Below are 18,217 nucleotides of genomic sequence, written 5' to 3'. Positions count from 1 at the left end.
TGTTTAATTTAGCTAGTGCTAATTTTGAGCTAGGTTCTGGTTAGCCCAAATTGGTTGTTTTCGCTCATTTTTCTCTCTTTTATTTTTGAAGGAGTCGTCAGCTTGCAGATCGTCATATACTTCCCTTCTCTGAATAAATCTCTCTTCCGGGTCATATGAATGACCCGAAGAAAAGAGGAACCAAAAAAGATGAACATACGGCCAAGACGACAGACAAGAGAAAAACAAAACTCTGAGAGACTTCGTGCGATAAACTTTGCAATGATATGTCAATTATGTCTGCCCAAACAATATCGGGATGAAACACCTTAAAACAATATCTATGAAAGAATGCTTACGTAGATTTCTCATAACTAGAGGTTCAGGTGTAGGTTCCTGTTATAGGGTCATGAATGCTTCCAATGGGACGCATCTCAACTGGTTAATTACACCTTGGGGGTTGCCCGAGAATACTCTTGATCCAAAAGGCTTGCCTGAGAGTGACAACTAGCACAGGGCTATCGAAAGAGGTTATCTCACAAAGGGAATGCTCTGATGTTTCTAAACCATCGCTAAGTCATTAAACAGAGAGCGAGTCTCTCACATCTTGGGTTGGTAGCGGCTCTTCAGTATATGGAGCCTGCGAAATAATCGTATCATCCCAATGGGGGATTCTGATGCGTCAAAACACATATGGGCCATGAGTATAAAGGGCAAATCGTTTTATTCCAAAATGGTGACTACTCATCAACGATCAGACTATTGAGATGATGCAAACAAAGGCAAATGTAATGAAAGATCTCAACAGGGGTAGTTAAGAGGAGGAGAAGAGTAGTCCTTAGAGGATTGAGGTAATCGGGTCAGGGTACCATAGACCCATCATCCCAAGCTGCTAAGGCTCTAAGTCTACCTGGCCATGAAGGTAGTTGACCCAACACGTCCTGAGATCCCTGATCAGTGATCTGTGAATTGTGTAGTCATTGGGGACCTCGATAGTCCTAAGGTCAAGGAAAGAAAACTCTATCCTACAACTATCAGCTAGAGCTCCAAAAAGTGGGACTTATACCCGCCAAAGTGGCGAGGATGCCTCGAGAAATAAAGAGAAAGGGAAGTTTAGCTACAATGTTGGAAATGCTTTGACAAAAGAACTTACACTCCTGGGTCGGGGAGCCTTTTAACGACCTAGACACATTATACAACTTCTTATGTAAAAAGGTATGTTGGGTCAGTCGGGTTGAAGAAGCACAGAGGCTGCTCCTCAGAACATGCAAATATGATGCAGTTATCTATAGCAGTTCATAGATTTTGTGGAGGCCTATTAAAATGGTTTGGGTGATATTCATGCTATGCAACTCATTTTAAAACCGGATCGAAGGTCATGTAGGAAGGTAAACAACATTTTTGAAAAATACTGAATCTCTTAATCCTAAATTTTGATTTATCTTAAATTTTTTATTAGAATTTTAATATAGAAAAATTATAATTTTAAAGTTCTTAATGAGCTTATATTATAATTTTGTGACATCCTAGATAAGCCAGAAATAAACAAGGAAAACAGTCCAAGTATGTAGGCATGCAATAAGGAAAAAAATAAGCCAAATCAAATAAATAAGAAAGGTCGGTGTCGCTGGGTCGGCAACAAATCTCAGGAAAAGCAAAAAATGCAGTCGGGCTCTGCATATACATGCATTGTCCTAACTCTATATATTACTATCAAAATGCAGAATTAAGATACAAGACATAAGCATTTGCTCATGATCCCCGTCACGTGGTTCCCACGCCAAGCATCTCAGAACATATATTTGTATCTTATTTATTGTACATGACTCTCCTACGACTTTAACAGTACATAGGAAAAAGAGAAAAGACTTGACCTGCATAGAATACAAGTGTTAACGGGGAAAGCCAAGCAACGTTTAATGAGTTGTGCCTGGTGGGGGGAGCTAAGCAGCACCTACAAGAAAGGAATTAGTAGAAATCTTTACATGTTCTCTATTTTAATTTACCTATGTGTGTAGTGGAGGCAGTAAACCGGAAGGATGGGGATGTCGAGGAGGCAGGGGCCCAAATGATTGGTGTGTCGTGGAGGTAGTGACCCAAAATGATGGACTTGCCGAGGAGGCAAGAACCCGACAAAATGATGATCCTCACTAGGGAGAATCATGCAAGTGAAATGTGTGTATGAAAGGACACTTAAAGGGCAACCCAAGAAATTAATAACAATCATGTAAGATGTCACGCAACATATAAAACACAAGAGGTGTTGTGTTCATTCATCTAAGGCATAGGACGCCATTAGAGAGAATTACACATTACCCCAATAGCATTCAGACACACATGCAAATGACAAACACATATAGAGTATAATGCACCACACAAGCAAGCAAACAAAAACATGCACATGCAAAACATGAGCTCATGTAAGTGAGTGGTCAACTGGACCGAGGGAACCATTCGAGCCTAAGTAATCGGTTGACCAGGCCTAGGGGATTGGTCGGACCGAATTGATCGTTTGACTGGGCCTGGTCGGTCGAACCAAAATGGTTGGTTGACCGAGCCAGGGTAGTCGGTTGAACCAAAGTGCTATGTCGAACGGGCTGGGGTTATTGTGTTGTAATAGTTTATTTTTTATTTTGATTATTTTGTTACTCACTATTAAGTGAGATCTTAGTTTTAAATGAAATATTTGAACTTATGAGTTTTTTTTAAGAATTTTGAATGTAATTTATATTTTCATGTACGAGTTATTCAACCTTGAATGATCAACTTATAGGCAACACATTAATACAAGAGCAAAAATGTCTTTTTTTCAAAAATAACTCAAGCACAATTATTGCATAACTATACCAACAGACACAGCTTTCCTGCAATAGCTTCCACGCACAACTGCTGCTCAGCAGCTTTTTCAAACAGTTGCAACTGTCTCAAAATAAACCCTCAGTCCACTTAAACTCCAGTAGAGTTTTTGCAATGTACAATTGCAGCCTGAATAGCATTATTTAGCTCCTCTGATGAGAAGTTAGTCGTTGATGGCGTAACAAGGAGGCTGCTGTTTGCGGGCGACGTCCGAATGGACGCCGGAGCCGACAACCCTTCTTGCCAGCCCCGCTGCCGGCCTTCACCATGGAAGGAAAACTGAGTACTCCGCCTTATCTCCCTCTTCTCTCTCCAATCCTTCAAGAGGAGAAACTGTTCCACCAAGCTTGTATATTTCTTCCATAAGAGGGCGAAGTCCAACAACTTCTTCTTTCTCTGCTTTTCATCCAATCTGTTTTCTTCGCCGTCTTTTTTTCTCAGCCGCTTTCGGAGCCAATAGAAGGGGAAGGCTATGGGAGCACTTCTACGGCCACTGTGGACTGAGGTAGGAACGGCGGCGAAGGCGCCGGTGCCGGCACCGCCGGCGGTGGTGTAGTTGGCCTCACTGGAAGAATTTTTTAGTTATAACTGCTCTTGTTTTTAATTATAAAGTTTAAAATAATAGTATTTTTTTAATTGATATTTAAAGTCAGTAAAATTATTTTCTCATCACGCGTTTTGCATTTAATTATAAAAGTAATACCGGTGCGACTAAAAATATAATTAAAGATATTCATTTCACTATTTTTTTAATAAGAAATATGTTATGATTTATGAACTCCTGGATTCGGAATATATTATTTAATTAAAAAAAATGGTTTTTATAGACATTAAAGGGCTGTTTGGCTGCTTGGCTGCGGCTTGAATTACTATGGAGATGAATTCATGAGGGATGAAAATAAGAAATCCTTAAATTCGAATTTATATGGTAAAGAGACATGAGACAGGAAGAAAGATTTAATTTTTAATTTTTTTGATAACTTTTAATTATAAAAGCAAAAGTTATATTTTTTTAACTTCATAATCAAAATTAAGAAGGAAATTTTAATAATCAATCATATTAAAAAGGAAAAAAAGAAATTTAAATGCGATTTTAACTCAATATTATAACTAAAAGCTTGCACGTACAGTGTTTCGATGGGGCTGAGGGGAGGGAAATTGGTGCTTTGTATGGAGGAGTCGGAGAGGCGATGAGCGACGAAGTGGAGGGGCAGGAGGCGACCGTTGAAGAAGATGTCGTCAGCCGGCGAGAGGTCGAAGTTTAGACAAGAAGACGAAGAATTGCTGAGCTTGCCGCCGCCGCCGGCGGTGTTTGTGCCTGAGATGGAGTTGGGAGCGTGGAGAGAGATTGTGAAGGAGAATTCGTGGGATGGGGATGAGGATAAGCAAGGACGAGGAGGTGGTGGTGGTGGTGGTGGTGGTGATTCCGTCGTCAGCGGAGGTGGCACCGGTGAGGTGGACTCTGTTTCCGGCTTCTCTGCTTTCTTTGGGTAGGATTGGCTTTCCATGGTTATAGGGGGGAGACGGACAATCTGTGAAGGAAATCAATATATAGCGAGATACTTTTTAAGAAAATGAAAATAAATTGAAAAATTATTTTGTTATATTTATATTGGAATTAATTGAGGTCAAGCGCAAGTCAAGTGCGACTTGGGCTTTACTAAGCTGGAAGTTCAACTATGGAGGAATAGTCTCATATCAATATAAAGCATAGAAAGTTCCACCTTATGATAGATAATATTTTTATAATTTTATTATTTTTTATATTAGACAGCATAATTTCTCACTGTGTGGTAATAATTATTTTTATTTGTTAGGGTTGCATGACAACAATTGAATGTATATCAGCTGATTAGTAGTTGTATTAATATTCAAGATCATGAGTATGGAATATTTTCAGTGCAAGGTTCACCTTATAATCTTTTATATCATATACATATGTTAGTCGCAGCCCTCCTTCCCTTAGCCAATGACAGAGTACCAGAAGGTTCTTGCCTCTCGGATAAAGAGGCTCCAGCCGCTTCCCCCATAGGAGGATCGGTCGGCTGGTTACAGGTCTTTGGAGAAGATTTGTTTGATGTGCCAACAACATGGTCGCGCACTGTTTGGAATTTTATGTGGGAGGGCTCCATGTACTAAGTCCTCTAGGATAATCAACAAAAAAGTTTTGTGGCTAGATCTCAAGCTCCTAAAGAAGAGAAACTGACCTCGTTAAAAATGAAGCCAACAGCAGCACAAACAAATACTCTTGAAGAATTATCCATTTCATGACTCTGGATGGCGAAATAAACAGTGAGAATGCGTCTGAAACATTATTTATGCTTCAGGAAAACTTTTGAAGTCTTTTCACGAGGTCTAAATCATCAAAACCATAAAACAGCCCCCTAACAAGGTAGGAGTGACAACACCTAGGCGTGGCCACGCCTACATGGGGATGTGACCACGCCCATGCGTGACCATGCCCCGTTTGTGGCATGGTGACGCGACACTCTTCAATCATTTCTTTTTCAGCTCACTTCAGGGTCTCTCGTTTTCCACCATGACGTCGTCCCACCGGTGGGATGAGCAGTTGAACCGGTTTTAAAACTAAAAATGGCATGTGAGTTATCTAGTGCATTGTCGAATGAGGCAAACAGGAGCAATCACAGGAGTGCTTAGAGAATTTCAAAGAGTTTGCTTTTTCCATTCTTCTTCTTCTTCCTCCTCCTCTCTATTTTCCTTCCTTCTTCTTCATCTCTCATTTTTTTCTCGATCACAATCTCGGTCCAAGAAACAGAGAGGAAGAGAGACATGTGGTGTTGTGTTGGCGCCGGAAAATTCCACCACCAAGGGGAGTGGTGGTTGGTGCTTGGAGCATCGAAATCTCTTCGTGATGAAGAGAGCTTCTTCCCGAGCAATGACTGGCCTTCTATCAACCAAAGCAACAATATAACCCCCTTAAACTTCGCATTTTTCATGTTTTAGAGCCCTTAGACCTGGTTGTTTGTTGTGATTATAGGAGATCGATAGGTTAGGGGCCTTCGTGGATTTTCCCATATGAATCCGAGTGATTTACCCTTGAGCCCTAGCACCAAAATCCCATAAAATACTAGATTGGTCAATCTTGTCATTTGTTCGACGATTTCACTTTGATGGACAAGTGAAATCAAATGATCGAGCGAATGACGACACCCCTTTGGTCGTCATTCGCATAATCACAAAGAGTTCTCATCGTAATTAAATCCTTTTCTCTATGTCGGGCTAATGAGTGGCAAGGTCACGTTGCTTCATGCAATATGACATTGACACCTCCTCCATCGATTCAACCCTAAAACCTACAATAGGTCTTCAAGATGAGTTTAATGTGTTGTCGAGAGTTTTGGGTTGCATTGCATAAGTGTGTACATTTGTTACATTTTTCTATGTGGATCATGTCGCATATCGCATCATTGATCTCGTGAGCATTTCGGTTCAATCAGCTGGCCCGACATGATCGACTCATCACTTTGAGCCTAATCAATTGCCACGACCCAATCGACCTATTTTTCATATCACTTTGGGACTTATCAGTCGACTTGATCTGACCAATCTATTTTCTGAATTAGATCAGCCGCCCTGGCCCGATCGCACGATCTTTGGGTTCAATCGACTACCTCGTGTTGATCACTTGCTTAAGATCTGTTCGGCCATCCCAGCTCGATCAACCTATTTTTTGGGTTTAATCGAAAGCCCCCGACCCAATCACCCAATCCTTTGAATCGAACGCCCCACATCAATCACCTGCTTTGGGTTCAATCGGTCATCCCGACCCGATTGACCCATTTTTGGGCTAGATCAGACGGCCCAGCCTGATCGCTTGATGGCCTCCTCGACCCGATCACTCGATCACTTTGGGTCTTATCTGTCGTCTTGACCTGATCAAGCTATCTTCATCAGTCGCCCTGGCCTGGTCACTCCATCCTTCGGGTTCAATCGATCGTCCCGCATTGATCACCTGCTTAAGATCTGGTTGGCCATCCCAGCTCGATCAACCTATTTTCTGGGTTCGACCGGTCGCCCCCGACCCAATCACCAGATCCTTTGAGTTCAATCGACTGCCCCACATCAATCATCTGCTTTAGGTTCAGTCGGTTGTAATGTCCCGATCGACCCATTTTTTGGGCTAAGTCGGACGACCCAGCCCGATCGCTTGATCTTTTGGGTTTGATCGACTGCCTTGCGTTGATCACCTGCTTTGGGTCTAATCAGTCATCCCAGTCTAATTGCCTTATTTTCTAGGCATGATCGATCGTCCCAGCCTAATCACCCTACTTCTCATGCTAGATTGGCTGCCCAGGCGACCTTTGGGTTCGATCAACTGTAATACTTTGATCGATTGGTCGTACCTGGCAGATCACCCACTCTTTCGAGTCTGATCGATCATCCTGGATCGATCAACCCACCTTTTTGGTTTGATCGGCCGCTACGACTCGACCGAATGATCACTTCATGCTTGTATGTTTTCTTGCATGTGCATGTTTTCTCTGAATGTGTATGAAAAATCATTTTGACATGATAATTATGATTTATTTCATTTCATGTAAAATATGCTTGATGTATATGTTTTGCACATGGCATGTCTTTGATGTCTCCTTGAGCATCCTTATTTAGGGTATCTCTCTGAGCACCTCCACCTTGTGGTGTCTCTTTGAGCACCCACACTCGTGAGTATTTTCTTTACATGTGTTATCGTATGCACGAAAAATAGACACTTTCACATTTTGCGAGGAGATGACTCACATGTCTAGTCACATGCCTCATTCCCCATGAAACCGCCCACAGTGTCGTGGGGTATTTCACATCATGTTAAATACAAGTTATGCTTCAGAGCCCCTGAACTCGTATGAGACACAATATGTGTCGACCTAAGTATGTGATTCTCAGCCGTATGAATCATATGACTTTGTATGTTTGGCACTTTGCATCTTTGCATGTTTGTCATTTGAGTGTCATTTGCATGTTATATGCTCGACATCTATCATATGTATGTTATATGTTGCATATTTGACATTTCTACATTTTCTATGTTTGACATTTCTCATATATTTGTTGCATATCTTGCTTGTGTGCATGTATGCTCGATGAGTGCTTCTCGGGTAAGGTGTAAATGCTTTTTATAAGTATTTATTTACTCAAAGCAAACTCACTCATAGTCGATGTCTGATTGTCGCATGGCACTCTGGGTCCCCCAGGCAGGTGTAATTCCATTCCATATGTAGCTTGTTTTACCGGTCCATCCCTTTTGTGTGTGTCATGTTGCATGTGGGCATCCTTACATTCATTTGCATTATGTGTGTTTTACTTTTTGGCACTCATTGTGATTACTTCGTGCTTCGATCGAACATTCATAATGTGGGTGCTTTCCCATTCGTATTGATGGCTTATCCTACTCGTTAGGAGAGTGAACCATTTGTTGGTCGTGATACTCTGACGAGCATTGTCCGTGAGGATGCCTTAGCGAGCAATGTGAGTTACTGTATAACGAGCAACAAATAGTATGACTGCACTAAAAATCTAAGACTCTAAAGTACGCCACATGCATCACAGAACCACATTTTATGGTTTGTTATTTTAAAGTACAAGAAAATAGATATTTTTTGCTACTATAAGTATTATCCACCTTACATTAATTTTATAAATGTTAGGTCATATATGAGGCAACCTCTTTTAAATGTCACCCCTTTCTTATGATGTGTTTTAGATCCCTTAGATCTTTAGGACAGGGTCAATGTGGCGACCTCGTCAAAGTTATACAGTAATCGGAGACTTTACCCTGTGCGCTTAGAAGCTAGTTATGACACTTAGTTAGATGGTGTGTTAGGCTAGGACTAAGATATTATGTTGTATATTTGATGTCTCTGGCTATAGTTTTCTGTTGACTTGTTTGTTCTAACCAAGTGAAACTTTAGTGCTTTTGGTGTGCTTATGTATGGGGATGTTTGATATGCATGGTAGTATATTATGTCAGTTTTTTACATGGAGCCATGTCATATGTATGCACACACATATGTACAATAAAAAGGGGAGCAAGTGATGATTTACTTGCTAACTTTTGCTTGTAGTTTCTTCTTAGTTCCCTCACTAAGCATGGCTCAAATACATTACGTGCATATAGTTTTTTTGTGCTAACATATTTTCATGCAGGTCGAATATTTTTTTTTAATTTTCTTATGCATGTTTTAGAATCCTAAGGAGAGTTCTTTAGTGGAAATAAAATATATGCACGTGTTTCAAGGTATTTTGTCTTAGGAACCATAAGGCGATGGACCAGGCGCAGCAGCTTGTGTCACGTATCTTAATTCTGTATTTGATATTGATGTATAAAATTAAGGCCAGACATGTATGTACAAAGTTTGTCCGCTCTTTTTTTTTCTGAGATATGTTGTCGACCAAGTGGCACCGACCTTTCTTATTATCTTATCCGCCTTACATTATCGGCTTTCTTGCATGCTTGGATGTTTGGTTGTTTCACCCTTTTTCAAGTGTGGCTTATATGGGAATCACGAATGAAACATAAGCTCATTAGGATTTAAAATTCTAAATTTCCTACAAAATCTTAATAAAATATTCAAGAAACACAGTTTATGCATAGTTGAGCGAACCAAACTGACACCCAACTTCACCAACAAAAGCTTTCCCAAAGTAACTTATTCTACAACTATTACACGTCTGCTTCTTCAAATAATTATTGTTGCCTTAAATAGACCCTAAATCTATTTAAACTCATCAATTGCACAGTTCACATAAACTAGATCAACTTGTCAAGCCACATCATCTTAATGAAAAATTTATTTAGAACTAAATTCAAGTGATCTAAAAATTAACTATTCATAGTTTTTATTCAAATATATAAAAATTTTAAGATATTAAATTATATAAAAACTTTATTCTTTGTCAAATAAATTTATTTATCTCCCATCAAGATCCTGTTTCTATGGTGCTCAGGCTTCCACTCATATATAAATAAATATATATATATATATATATGGTTGAAAAGTTGGATCAAAATTTTTATTGGGATTGAATGTTCCAAATTTAATTTGGAAACACCAATCAATTGTGAGAGTTTGGATTTTTCTGTGTGGTTCAATGCTTTTCCTTTTCAGAATAACCATTCCAATGTGAATTGTTATTGACAATAGCATATTGACATCAAGTGGGCCTTCTTTTAGGCATACATTATATTCATTCCATTTATAAAGTCTATATTAAGACGCTACAAGTATGAACAGCTTGAAAAAAAAGGTGATTAGAATATCTAATTTAAGTATTTCACTATTGCCCATAATTTTAATATTTTAATCACATTTTCTTAGTCACTCGCTCTTCTTGAGTGTGAATAATGCATGTTCATGTCACTAAAATTATGACATTATTAATCACTGCTCGGCATTGATTTGATGAAGGGCAACGGTGATTGTTGGTTCAAACAATAGGAGATGATGAACCTCGGTCAAAGATGTGCTACAATAATTATCGGTCGATGGACAGTCGGCACAGGGGTAGAACTAACATTCATTTTTAGGGAGTGGGATGCAAAATCACCAAATATCTATTTTTTCAAATATTGAGCAAAACAATAAATCTACGAAGAGATGCAAAGTTACAAAATTGTCTAAACTTAACTACATCAGAAAAAAATAATTAAATTCTACTGTTTATATAAAGAAATTGTAAATTTCAGGAGAGTCGATTGCACGCCCAAGGCATCACAAGGTTCTAACCCTACCGACATAAACTCTTCTCCTGCAACCAAAGAAAGTTGAACGACCGACAAAATGAAAGAGAAATTCAAATTGACATCTAAAAGATACAATTCATTGGAGATTCCAGAGAATGTTAGAACTATGAAATTCTCTTTAAAATGTTGAGTTTTCATTTATAAAAATATACCAAAAAATGTATAGAAATTAAACTTATTTATAGATTTTAGGAGGGGGCATTTTATAACAACAAATATGTAAAATCATAAACATAAACAAGCAAAAAATCTGCTAAAAATTTCAATTACTTCAACCTTAATGATTCAAATTTACTCAGTCAAATAACAAAAAAATAAAACAAAAAACAAAAAAGTGTCTACATACAAAGCTGGATCTCAACAATCCCTCTATTTCACACTGCAATGCTATTTACACTCACTCCTGTGTTGAATAAAACCAAACAAATATTCAAAACTAACACAAGCAATGAATGTTACATATGAAAAGGGTTAAAATAGTCCCCTGATTTTTTTGCAGGCAGTCATTTAGTCCCAAAGTCTATAAAAGCATCAATTTGTCCCAAACTTTTTCAACATGGGTTGAAATAGTTCTCACGGAGAACTATTTCAGTCCCAATTTAAAGAATTTGGCGACTAATTTAGCACTATTATAAATTTTGGGACTAGAATGACCTCATGCAAACTGTAACGGGAGTATTTTGACGTTTTACATATATATATATATAGAGAGATGAAGTTAGATGACACAAGAAAAAGGCTAGACATCAGGTGGAGCAATCTCAGCTGAGGATGCTGATCTGTTGGACTGCATTTTTGTGGAGCCTGGGACTTCATTCTCTTGGCAGTATGCAATCAGAGTCTTCACTACGTGTCTGTATTTTCTTCTGTAAGTTGGAAATTTTGTGATAGTTCTGCTCATGCCCACCAGCCTACCAGTATTTAATATTGCATCAAAATTCATTTTGCATACAGTAGAGATTCGGGCGATGCATTATGTGTTTGAGTCTATGTGCGCGTAAGTAAGAATATTAATGCAATTGTTTATAAAACTCGTACCTCCGGCTAATAGCCTGTATTTGAGCCGTCTTTAGAGCATCTTGGGGAGCCACAGATCCATTCTCCCATGATTGCATGCTCACATTATCGCCATTAAAAAGAACCAACTTCTCCAGAAACCTCACCTCCTCCACCTCCAATTTAATGACCTTGATTTGCTCCTTGAGTACCATAACAGGGTGGAAAAACCAATCTAAAAGCCGCTCGTGGGGCCGGTTTTGGTGGTTGACTTCGATGCCATTGCTCAACAGTAGTCCATTGGAACCAGCCTCAATAGAATATAGCAAAGAGTGCAAAAATGCATAAGCAGGCAAACCTAAACCAATAATATCATGTTTGGCTTCTTTAGCCTTTAGCCATTCAGTCAGCTCAAATTCAGTAACTATATTTGCATCGATGACTTCTTTGCCCCGTAGTTCGATGCACTTCATCCACTCCTCCCATATCTGTCGATTAAAATTCTGGAAATTCAGAAATTATCGATAAACATGCACCAAGAGAAAAAAAAGATTTTGGTTCGAAAGGGTGTTTTTTAATGTCAAGTAATGGAAATGAAACAAAACTAGACATATGCGTTAATGCGAATTCCTATGCAAAATAAATTAAAAAAGAATGGTGATTTGTTGAATGTTGATTTGTTTGAGGGCATTGTAAATTGGCAAACTTACTTTCAGGAAAGTTGTCTCCTTGTTGATTTTTATTATCTTTTGAGCAAAAATATGATTGATTCTAGTAAGATCGTCTTCAAATTGGAATCATTTTTGCAGTGTAAATTTAGTCTTTGCATGGCTTTTGTTGCTTTTAAATTTTTCGTTGTTCTTTGATTTAATCAATTCGTTTAACATTTTGACATATTTTTCATATTTTTTTATTGCATTAAAAGATAGTGAATAGTTGTTCTATTGGTGGTGTTTAGAACTGCAAATTCTACAGTTTGTTTGATTTCATTAATTTGCATTATTTAGTTGCATTAGAGACCCTAAACCTTAACAACTTCTACATCAAATAGGTATTAGAGCTTATGGTGTATCATCATATCAAATACAAGGACATTTAATTGGATCAGCAAACAAAAATTCATAAATGATACAATTTAAATGAAGTTTATTGAGCTATGGTACAAAATAACTACAATATGACAATCATAAATTCAACATTATATTATTACATTCAATGAAAGATGTGGTCTTATGGAATTTTTAAATTGGGTTAATGATTAGAATGATTTAAATGTGCTTGATTAAAGTCAGTGGGATATGCTTAATCATTTTGATGAGGTGTTGCAACTAAGTCTACATGATTAATATATAACAGTGCTGAAAACTGCTTCCATATGTCCTGCACACACCTAAATCCACCATTTTAGCGATAGGACCCTAAGATCTCACAATTACAAGATTGCGCTTCATGCATTCTACATCTCATATTTAGTTGGTAACATACTAAATGCCATGAAAATTCACAAAATCTATAAATTCTCATCCCAAAATCTTACCATTTCAACCAGAAGTTCTGATTTATTCATATTGTAAATCTGTGTTACTAGCAAAATCAATAAATTTTAGACCCTCGTGCTCTTATTGTAATGCAGGAACATTGTTGTATCTGCAATACGCTTATAAACTCATTTTATTGTAGCTCTACATTTACATATCAATACAAACTCAAAATAAATTGATACGAGGTATGGAAACCCACCTGCACCATCTTCACTTCTTGGATTGTCTCTCTAACAGATCTAGAAGGGGCCAAGGTAGGCACAAACAGTGCGGGCGCATCTTGACGGACAGAACCATTCTTTACTCCTCTTCTCATGCTCGCTCCTACTGAAGATTCCGATGAGTAAGATCTACTCCTTTGTTGGTATTTTGGCCTGTTCAAGCAATCAAAATCAATTCCATCAAAAGAAGAAATAATTTCTACACTTATATTTTGAGAAATTTACATGCGCTTTCACAATTACATGCATAACATTTTGGTGCTTTAACCTATGCATGAAAAATATATTTCTTATTTAAAAAGTGCGAGTAGTTTTATTTTTTACGTGATATTAATGGTTTGAATGCTGCGTGTAAATATAAAAGTTTAGGTGTGGGACATGTAAATCATAAGAATTGTGTATTATGTAGGTAAATGCCCCTTATATATTTTCATGTCATATCTATTAGGCTTGTAAGTATGCGAAGAAGATGATGATAGACCAATTACTTTGGAAGAAGAGAACCTTCTCGTAGATACAGCCAATCGTTCGTGTATTCATCAAACTCGGCAACAATGGCGACAACATAAGCAACTCCCCTTCTAAAAGATCTTTCCTTATATACAACTATCGAACCATACAAACCAACAAAGATGCTTGATAAAATAGCCAAAAGAATGCTCCCGACAACAATGAGAGGCCAAACGAGAAAGGCCAAACCAGCAACAGGCACGCAAGCCGTTTCAAGGAATAGGCCTTCTCGACTTATAACGTCATGAAGCAACCTTTGCCAGCCCTTAAAAAGCATGTATGGACTTTTTAACAATGCTATGATGGTGTAAAGTGGGACATCCACAATCAATCCCACCAAACCCACAACAATACATTTTGGAATCTCTACCAACCTGCAAAAGGTTTGGAAAACAAAATATTTAGGAATCCAACTTTTGTATGAATTGGTTCATTTTTGGTGAATATTTATATGCAATTTTTGTTAAGTGATTGTTATGCATTTACATATCTAACACTTCGACTTGTACATTTATACCATCCAAGCCTCTCAAATCATATAAATATCACTATTTACATATAAAAAATATCACTATTTAAACTTTTAAAAAGTGAAATACAGCTTTTCATGCATAGGTAAGGTGCTAAAAAACAATCAAAGTTTAGGTGCTAGATATATAAATACAAAGGAATTGAGTGGTATGTATGTATAAATCTTCCAAAAAATCACTGATTGTTTAGCAATGTTTTCAAAAGAGTTACTAACTGCTCAAATGATCAAGCTTATAAACATAAGCTAGACGAGCAAGTAACCATATAAACTTAGGAATTATTGATTTGAAAACTGATTGCAGGTACTTATCACTGCAACCTAAAGAATGAGAACTCCATGACTATTATAATCAACTTAGCGCATTTACATACATACCATCTAATTCTTATTTATTTACATATCTAACATCTAAACTTTAACTTCTACATTTAGACAACTCAAATCTTTTGTGTCACATCAAAAATACCACTATTTTAAGTTTGAAAAGGTGAAATACACCTTTTCATATATGTAAAAATTGAAGTTTAGGTGTTAGATACATATAAATACAACATAAGTGAGTGATATGCATGTAAATCTTCCTTAATTTTTACCTTATAGAGTAAGTGTGTTGTTCGCTAGTGCTTTCCCGAAACTCTTTCAAGTAAAGAGGATACGAATGGTAGCAAAAGTCCGCAAAATCTCTAACCACTGTGCAGCTCCCTTTGATGGTTCCCCATGTTCCATCCTATTTGATATTCAAGCAGGTCTAAAAACTGTTGATCACTGGAACTGAATTGAACCAGAAAACATGAAAAAAACAAAACAAAACTTTTTTTTTTGCTTACCACAATGCTATGGAGAAACTTCTTCATTTCAGTGTTGTGCCGGAAAGCCTCAAAAGTGGATACCAATGGAGCGAAGAAACCATAGCCAATTCCTATGAGGATGCTCCCGGCGATGCTAAGAGCTAACCACAGGCAAGATAATATTGGAAGAGCGAAGAGAACAGCCAATTTAAGAGCCGCATTGATCCGACTAGTCCTGCAAATAAAGCAAAGTTCAAGACACCTGTAGAAAGCAATTGCGCTGTATAAAGAGTGTATTTTTATTTCTGCGTGATTGATAATACAGAGTGGGAAGGGTAGATATGACAATATTATTCTGTTCAAAAGTTTTTTTGCCATCATTCCTCTGCAATTCGGCTCCACATTTTAGCATAATATCTGTGAAGGAAATGCAAAGCAAAGCCTCTCAAACTGACTTTAAATGTGAATGTTCGTAGGGCTTAATTGAGATCATTTTTATTTTTTGCTTTTAATTTGTTTTTCTATTATTTTAAAAACATGCCTACTAAAAGTATTTTTCACATTTTTTTTATTATTTTTTAGAATAAATGAATTTATTTTTAAAAACACACGAAATATATTTTAGCAGTTTTGAGTTTGTTTAATAACAACTGCCACTACCGCCCATTGCTATGGCACCATCCACCACTTCGTTAGAGTTATTATTGTCTTACTAGCCACCGCAGTTGTTTTGGTAATGACCACTATCATCACAACATAAATCAATTTATTCAATTAAAATAAATGCATATTTTCAATACATCAAACATGTTTTATTTTAAATCAGAATATAAACAAAAAAAAAAAAACTTAAACAGTCGGTTAGTGTTTTGGCAATATGAATATCTTATTTCAAAATAATGATTTTCACATGAAGATCTTGTTGGTTACCATCATCATATAAATCAATTTATACAATACAATAACAAGCCTTTATTCCATTAAGTGTGGTCGGCCACGCGAATCCAATTGAGTGTCATATTTTCAGTTAACATGCCCCGGTCTTATTAGGTCTACCTCTACCTTTCTTGAGATAAGTCAGATCTAGATATTTGCTCTCCTAACAAGGTCATCAAATGGTTGGAGTTTAACTTGACCAGACCATCTAAGGCGACTCTCTCTAATTGATCTTATTCATCACTGGAGCTACTCCAATCTTTTTATGGATATATTCATTTCACATTTTATCTTTAAGTGTCAAGTCACTCAGCCACCTGAGCATTCTCATCTCAGTAACACTTAACTTAATTTTATGCTTCTCTTTTAGAGGCCAACATTCTGCAACATAAAGCATTGCAAGTTCTCCACCATCTTATAAAATTTTCCTTTTAAGCCTAAGCGACACTTTTCTATCACGCAATATGTCTGACGCACTCCTCCACTTCAACCATCCAGCTTGAGTTCTACAAGTAACATCCCCATCTATATCAGCTTCACTTTGAACAATAGACCCGAGATATCTAAAACGTCCACTCTTTGCAATAACTTGATCGCCAATTGTCAAAACCCCGCCACTCGATCCACTGCTACTAATACATTCCATGTATTCAGTTTAGATCAATGGAAAGCCTTTAAATTTTAAAGTTGATCTCCATAAATGATTTTTTTTTTCCTGAACTCTCTCTCCAGTCTAATCCACAAAAAAAAAAAATATCATAAGTGAAAATATATTTAGCTTTAGATCTACTCAAATCAATCAAATCAGTTCGTTCAATAAAAATAAAAATAATACCTTTAAAATTTCCTACATTTTTTTTTTTTTTTTAAATCAAAACATTAAAAAAAAAACGAAACTTCCCCCTTAGTGTTTTGAAAATATGAATATCTTATTTGAAAATAATAATTGCCACATGGATCCCTGTAAAAAATTAATTCCACAGCCCCAGCTGGAATCTAAAACGACACCACAACTTATTGACTTTTCATCCTAAGGGCCCATACTATATATACTATATATGTCCCAAGCAGTTTGTTTTATATTTTAATCAGAAAACTCATCTACTTTCCAATAATATTGCTGTTGACTTTATTAGGCATGGAAGATGGCCTGACTTCTAACATATATCCAAAAAAAATTTATTGCACATAAGCAAATATAAATTCATCTGCAAGAAAACAAGATCAAAAGTGCCAGTGCCACGAGAAATAAAAAAAAATAATAAAAAAAAATAAAAAAAAAAACACTGTTATATGTTCTATCTAGGCTAGCTCAATTTCCAGTATTATAGCAAATAATCAAATGAAATACAGCAAAAATTTACAGAAAAAATCCAGAAGTTATATATTTTACAAGGAGAAGCATATTCAATCAAGAAAACACAAAACTTGCAGAGCATAAAATCCTGCACTTAGAGCCCATTTGCTCACTTGAATTTACATTGCAGCAAAAAGAGAAAAAATGAAGCAAAAGGAAGAAATATTTGAAGAACAAAGCTCACTTGATGATGGAGTAGAGTGTCCAGGCTACATGAGCGGGAAAGAGACCGAGAATTACTCCAATATTCCCCAAAATCAGCAGCAAACCCGCTATCGGTCCGACCACTATCCCTGCAACAACAAAAAATTCCAAGAAAGCACAAATTTTTATTTCTAGGGTTTGTTCGAAAGCAAAAAAGAAGGGTTGTTTTTTTTGAGATTTACAGACCTTTAAGCGCTCCGATCAAAAGCGCAGAGCAGAAGGCGAAGGCTACGTAGGCAATCCTAAATAAAAACTTGATAGAATCAATCGGAGCAGCGTAGTTCTCTCGAATCCATCGATTCATCGAATCTAACGGCCGCGCGGGGGTCGACGACATCCTCGCCGGAGCGCCGGCTGTGATAACGGCATAGAATGGTCGGAGACTACGAATATAGAGAAAGAGAGCGGGAGGTTCGAAGCGGGGAGCAGTGGGAGATGGTGAGAAGAAAGAAAGAAATGAGCTTTGCGTGTGATTAGTGTGAATTGGTGGATAAAGAGCAGCCGGAAAAGGTAAGGTCTTTCAAAAGAGACGGCGGCG

At 37.3% G+C, this 18,217-nt stretch overlaps 2 protein-coding genes across 2 annotated transcripts; both read right to left on the bottom strand.

Moving 5' to 3' along the window:
• Window positions 1-2,867: 2,867 nt before the first annotated feature.
• On the bottom strand, window positions 2,868-4,350 carry LOC110025054 (BRI1 kinase inhibitor 1-like). Its single transcript, XM_020725316.1, has 2 exons — window positions 3,964-4,350; window positions 2,868-3,400 (listed from the first exon to the last, which is right to left on the bottom strand). Exons 1-2 carry the CDS (start codon window positions 4,341-4,343, stop codon window positions 2,926-2,928), a joined length of 855 nt encoding a protein of 284 aa, XP_020580975.1. The 5' UTR covers window positions 4,344-4,350; the 3' UTR covers window positions 2,868-2,925.
• A 6,552-nt stretch (window positions 4,351-10,902) lies between these two features.
• Window positions 10,903-18,217, bottom strand: LOC110025081 (uncharacterized membrane protein At3g27390). Its single transcript, XM_020725344.1, has 8 exons — window positions 17,866-18,217; window positions 17,660-17,768; window positions 15,222-15,417; window positions 14,988-15,121; window positions 13,841-14,236; window positions 13,331-13,505; window positions 11,633-12,078; window positions 10,903-11,505 (listed from the first exon to the last, which is right to left on the bottom strand). The coding sequence occupies exons 1-8, from the start codon at window positions 18,014-18,016 to the stop codon at window positions 11,334-11,336; spliced, it is 1,779 nt and encodes a 592-aa protein (XP_020581003.1). The 5' UTR covers window positions 18,017-18,217; the 3' UTR covers window positions 10,903-11,333.

This window comes from Phalaenopsis equestris, unplaced genomic scaffold (assembly GCF_001263595.1).
Source record: "Phalaenopsis equestris unplaced genomic scaffold, ASM126359v1 Scaffold000287, whole genome shotgun sequence".
In the NCBI taxonomy this organism is placed as follows: Eukaryota; Viridiplantae; Streptophyta; class Magnoliopsida; order Asparagales; family Orchidaceae; genus Phalaenopsis; species Phalaenopsis equestris.
Note: the sequence above shows the minus strand (reverse complement) of the source record. Positions and strands in the feature narration are given on the sequence as shown.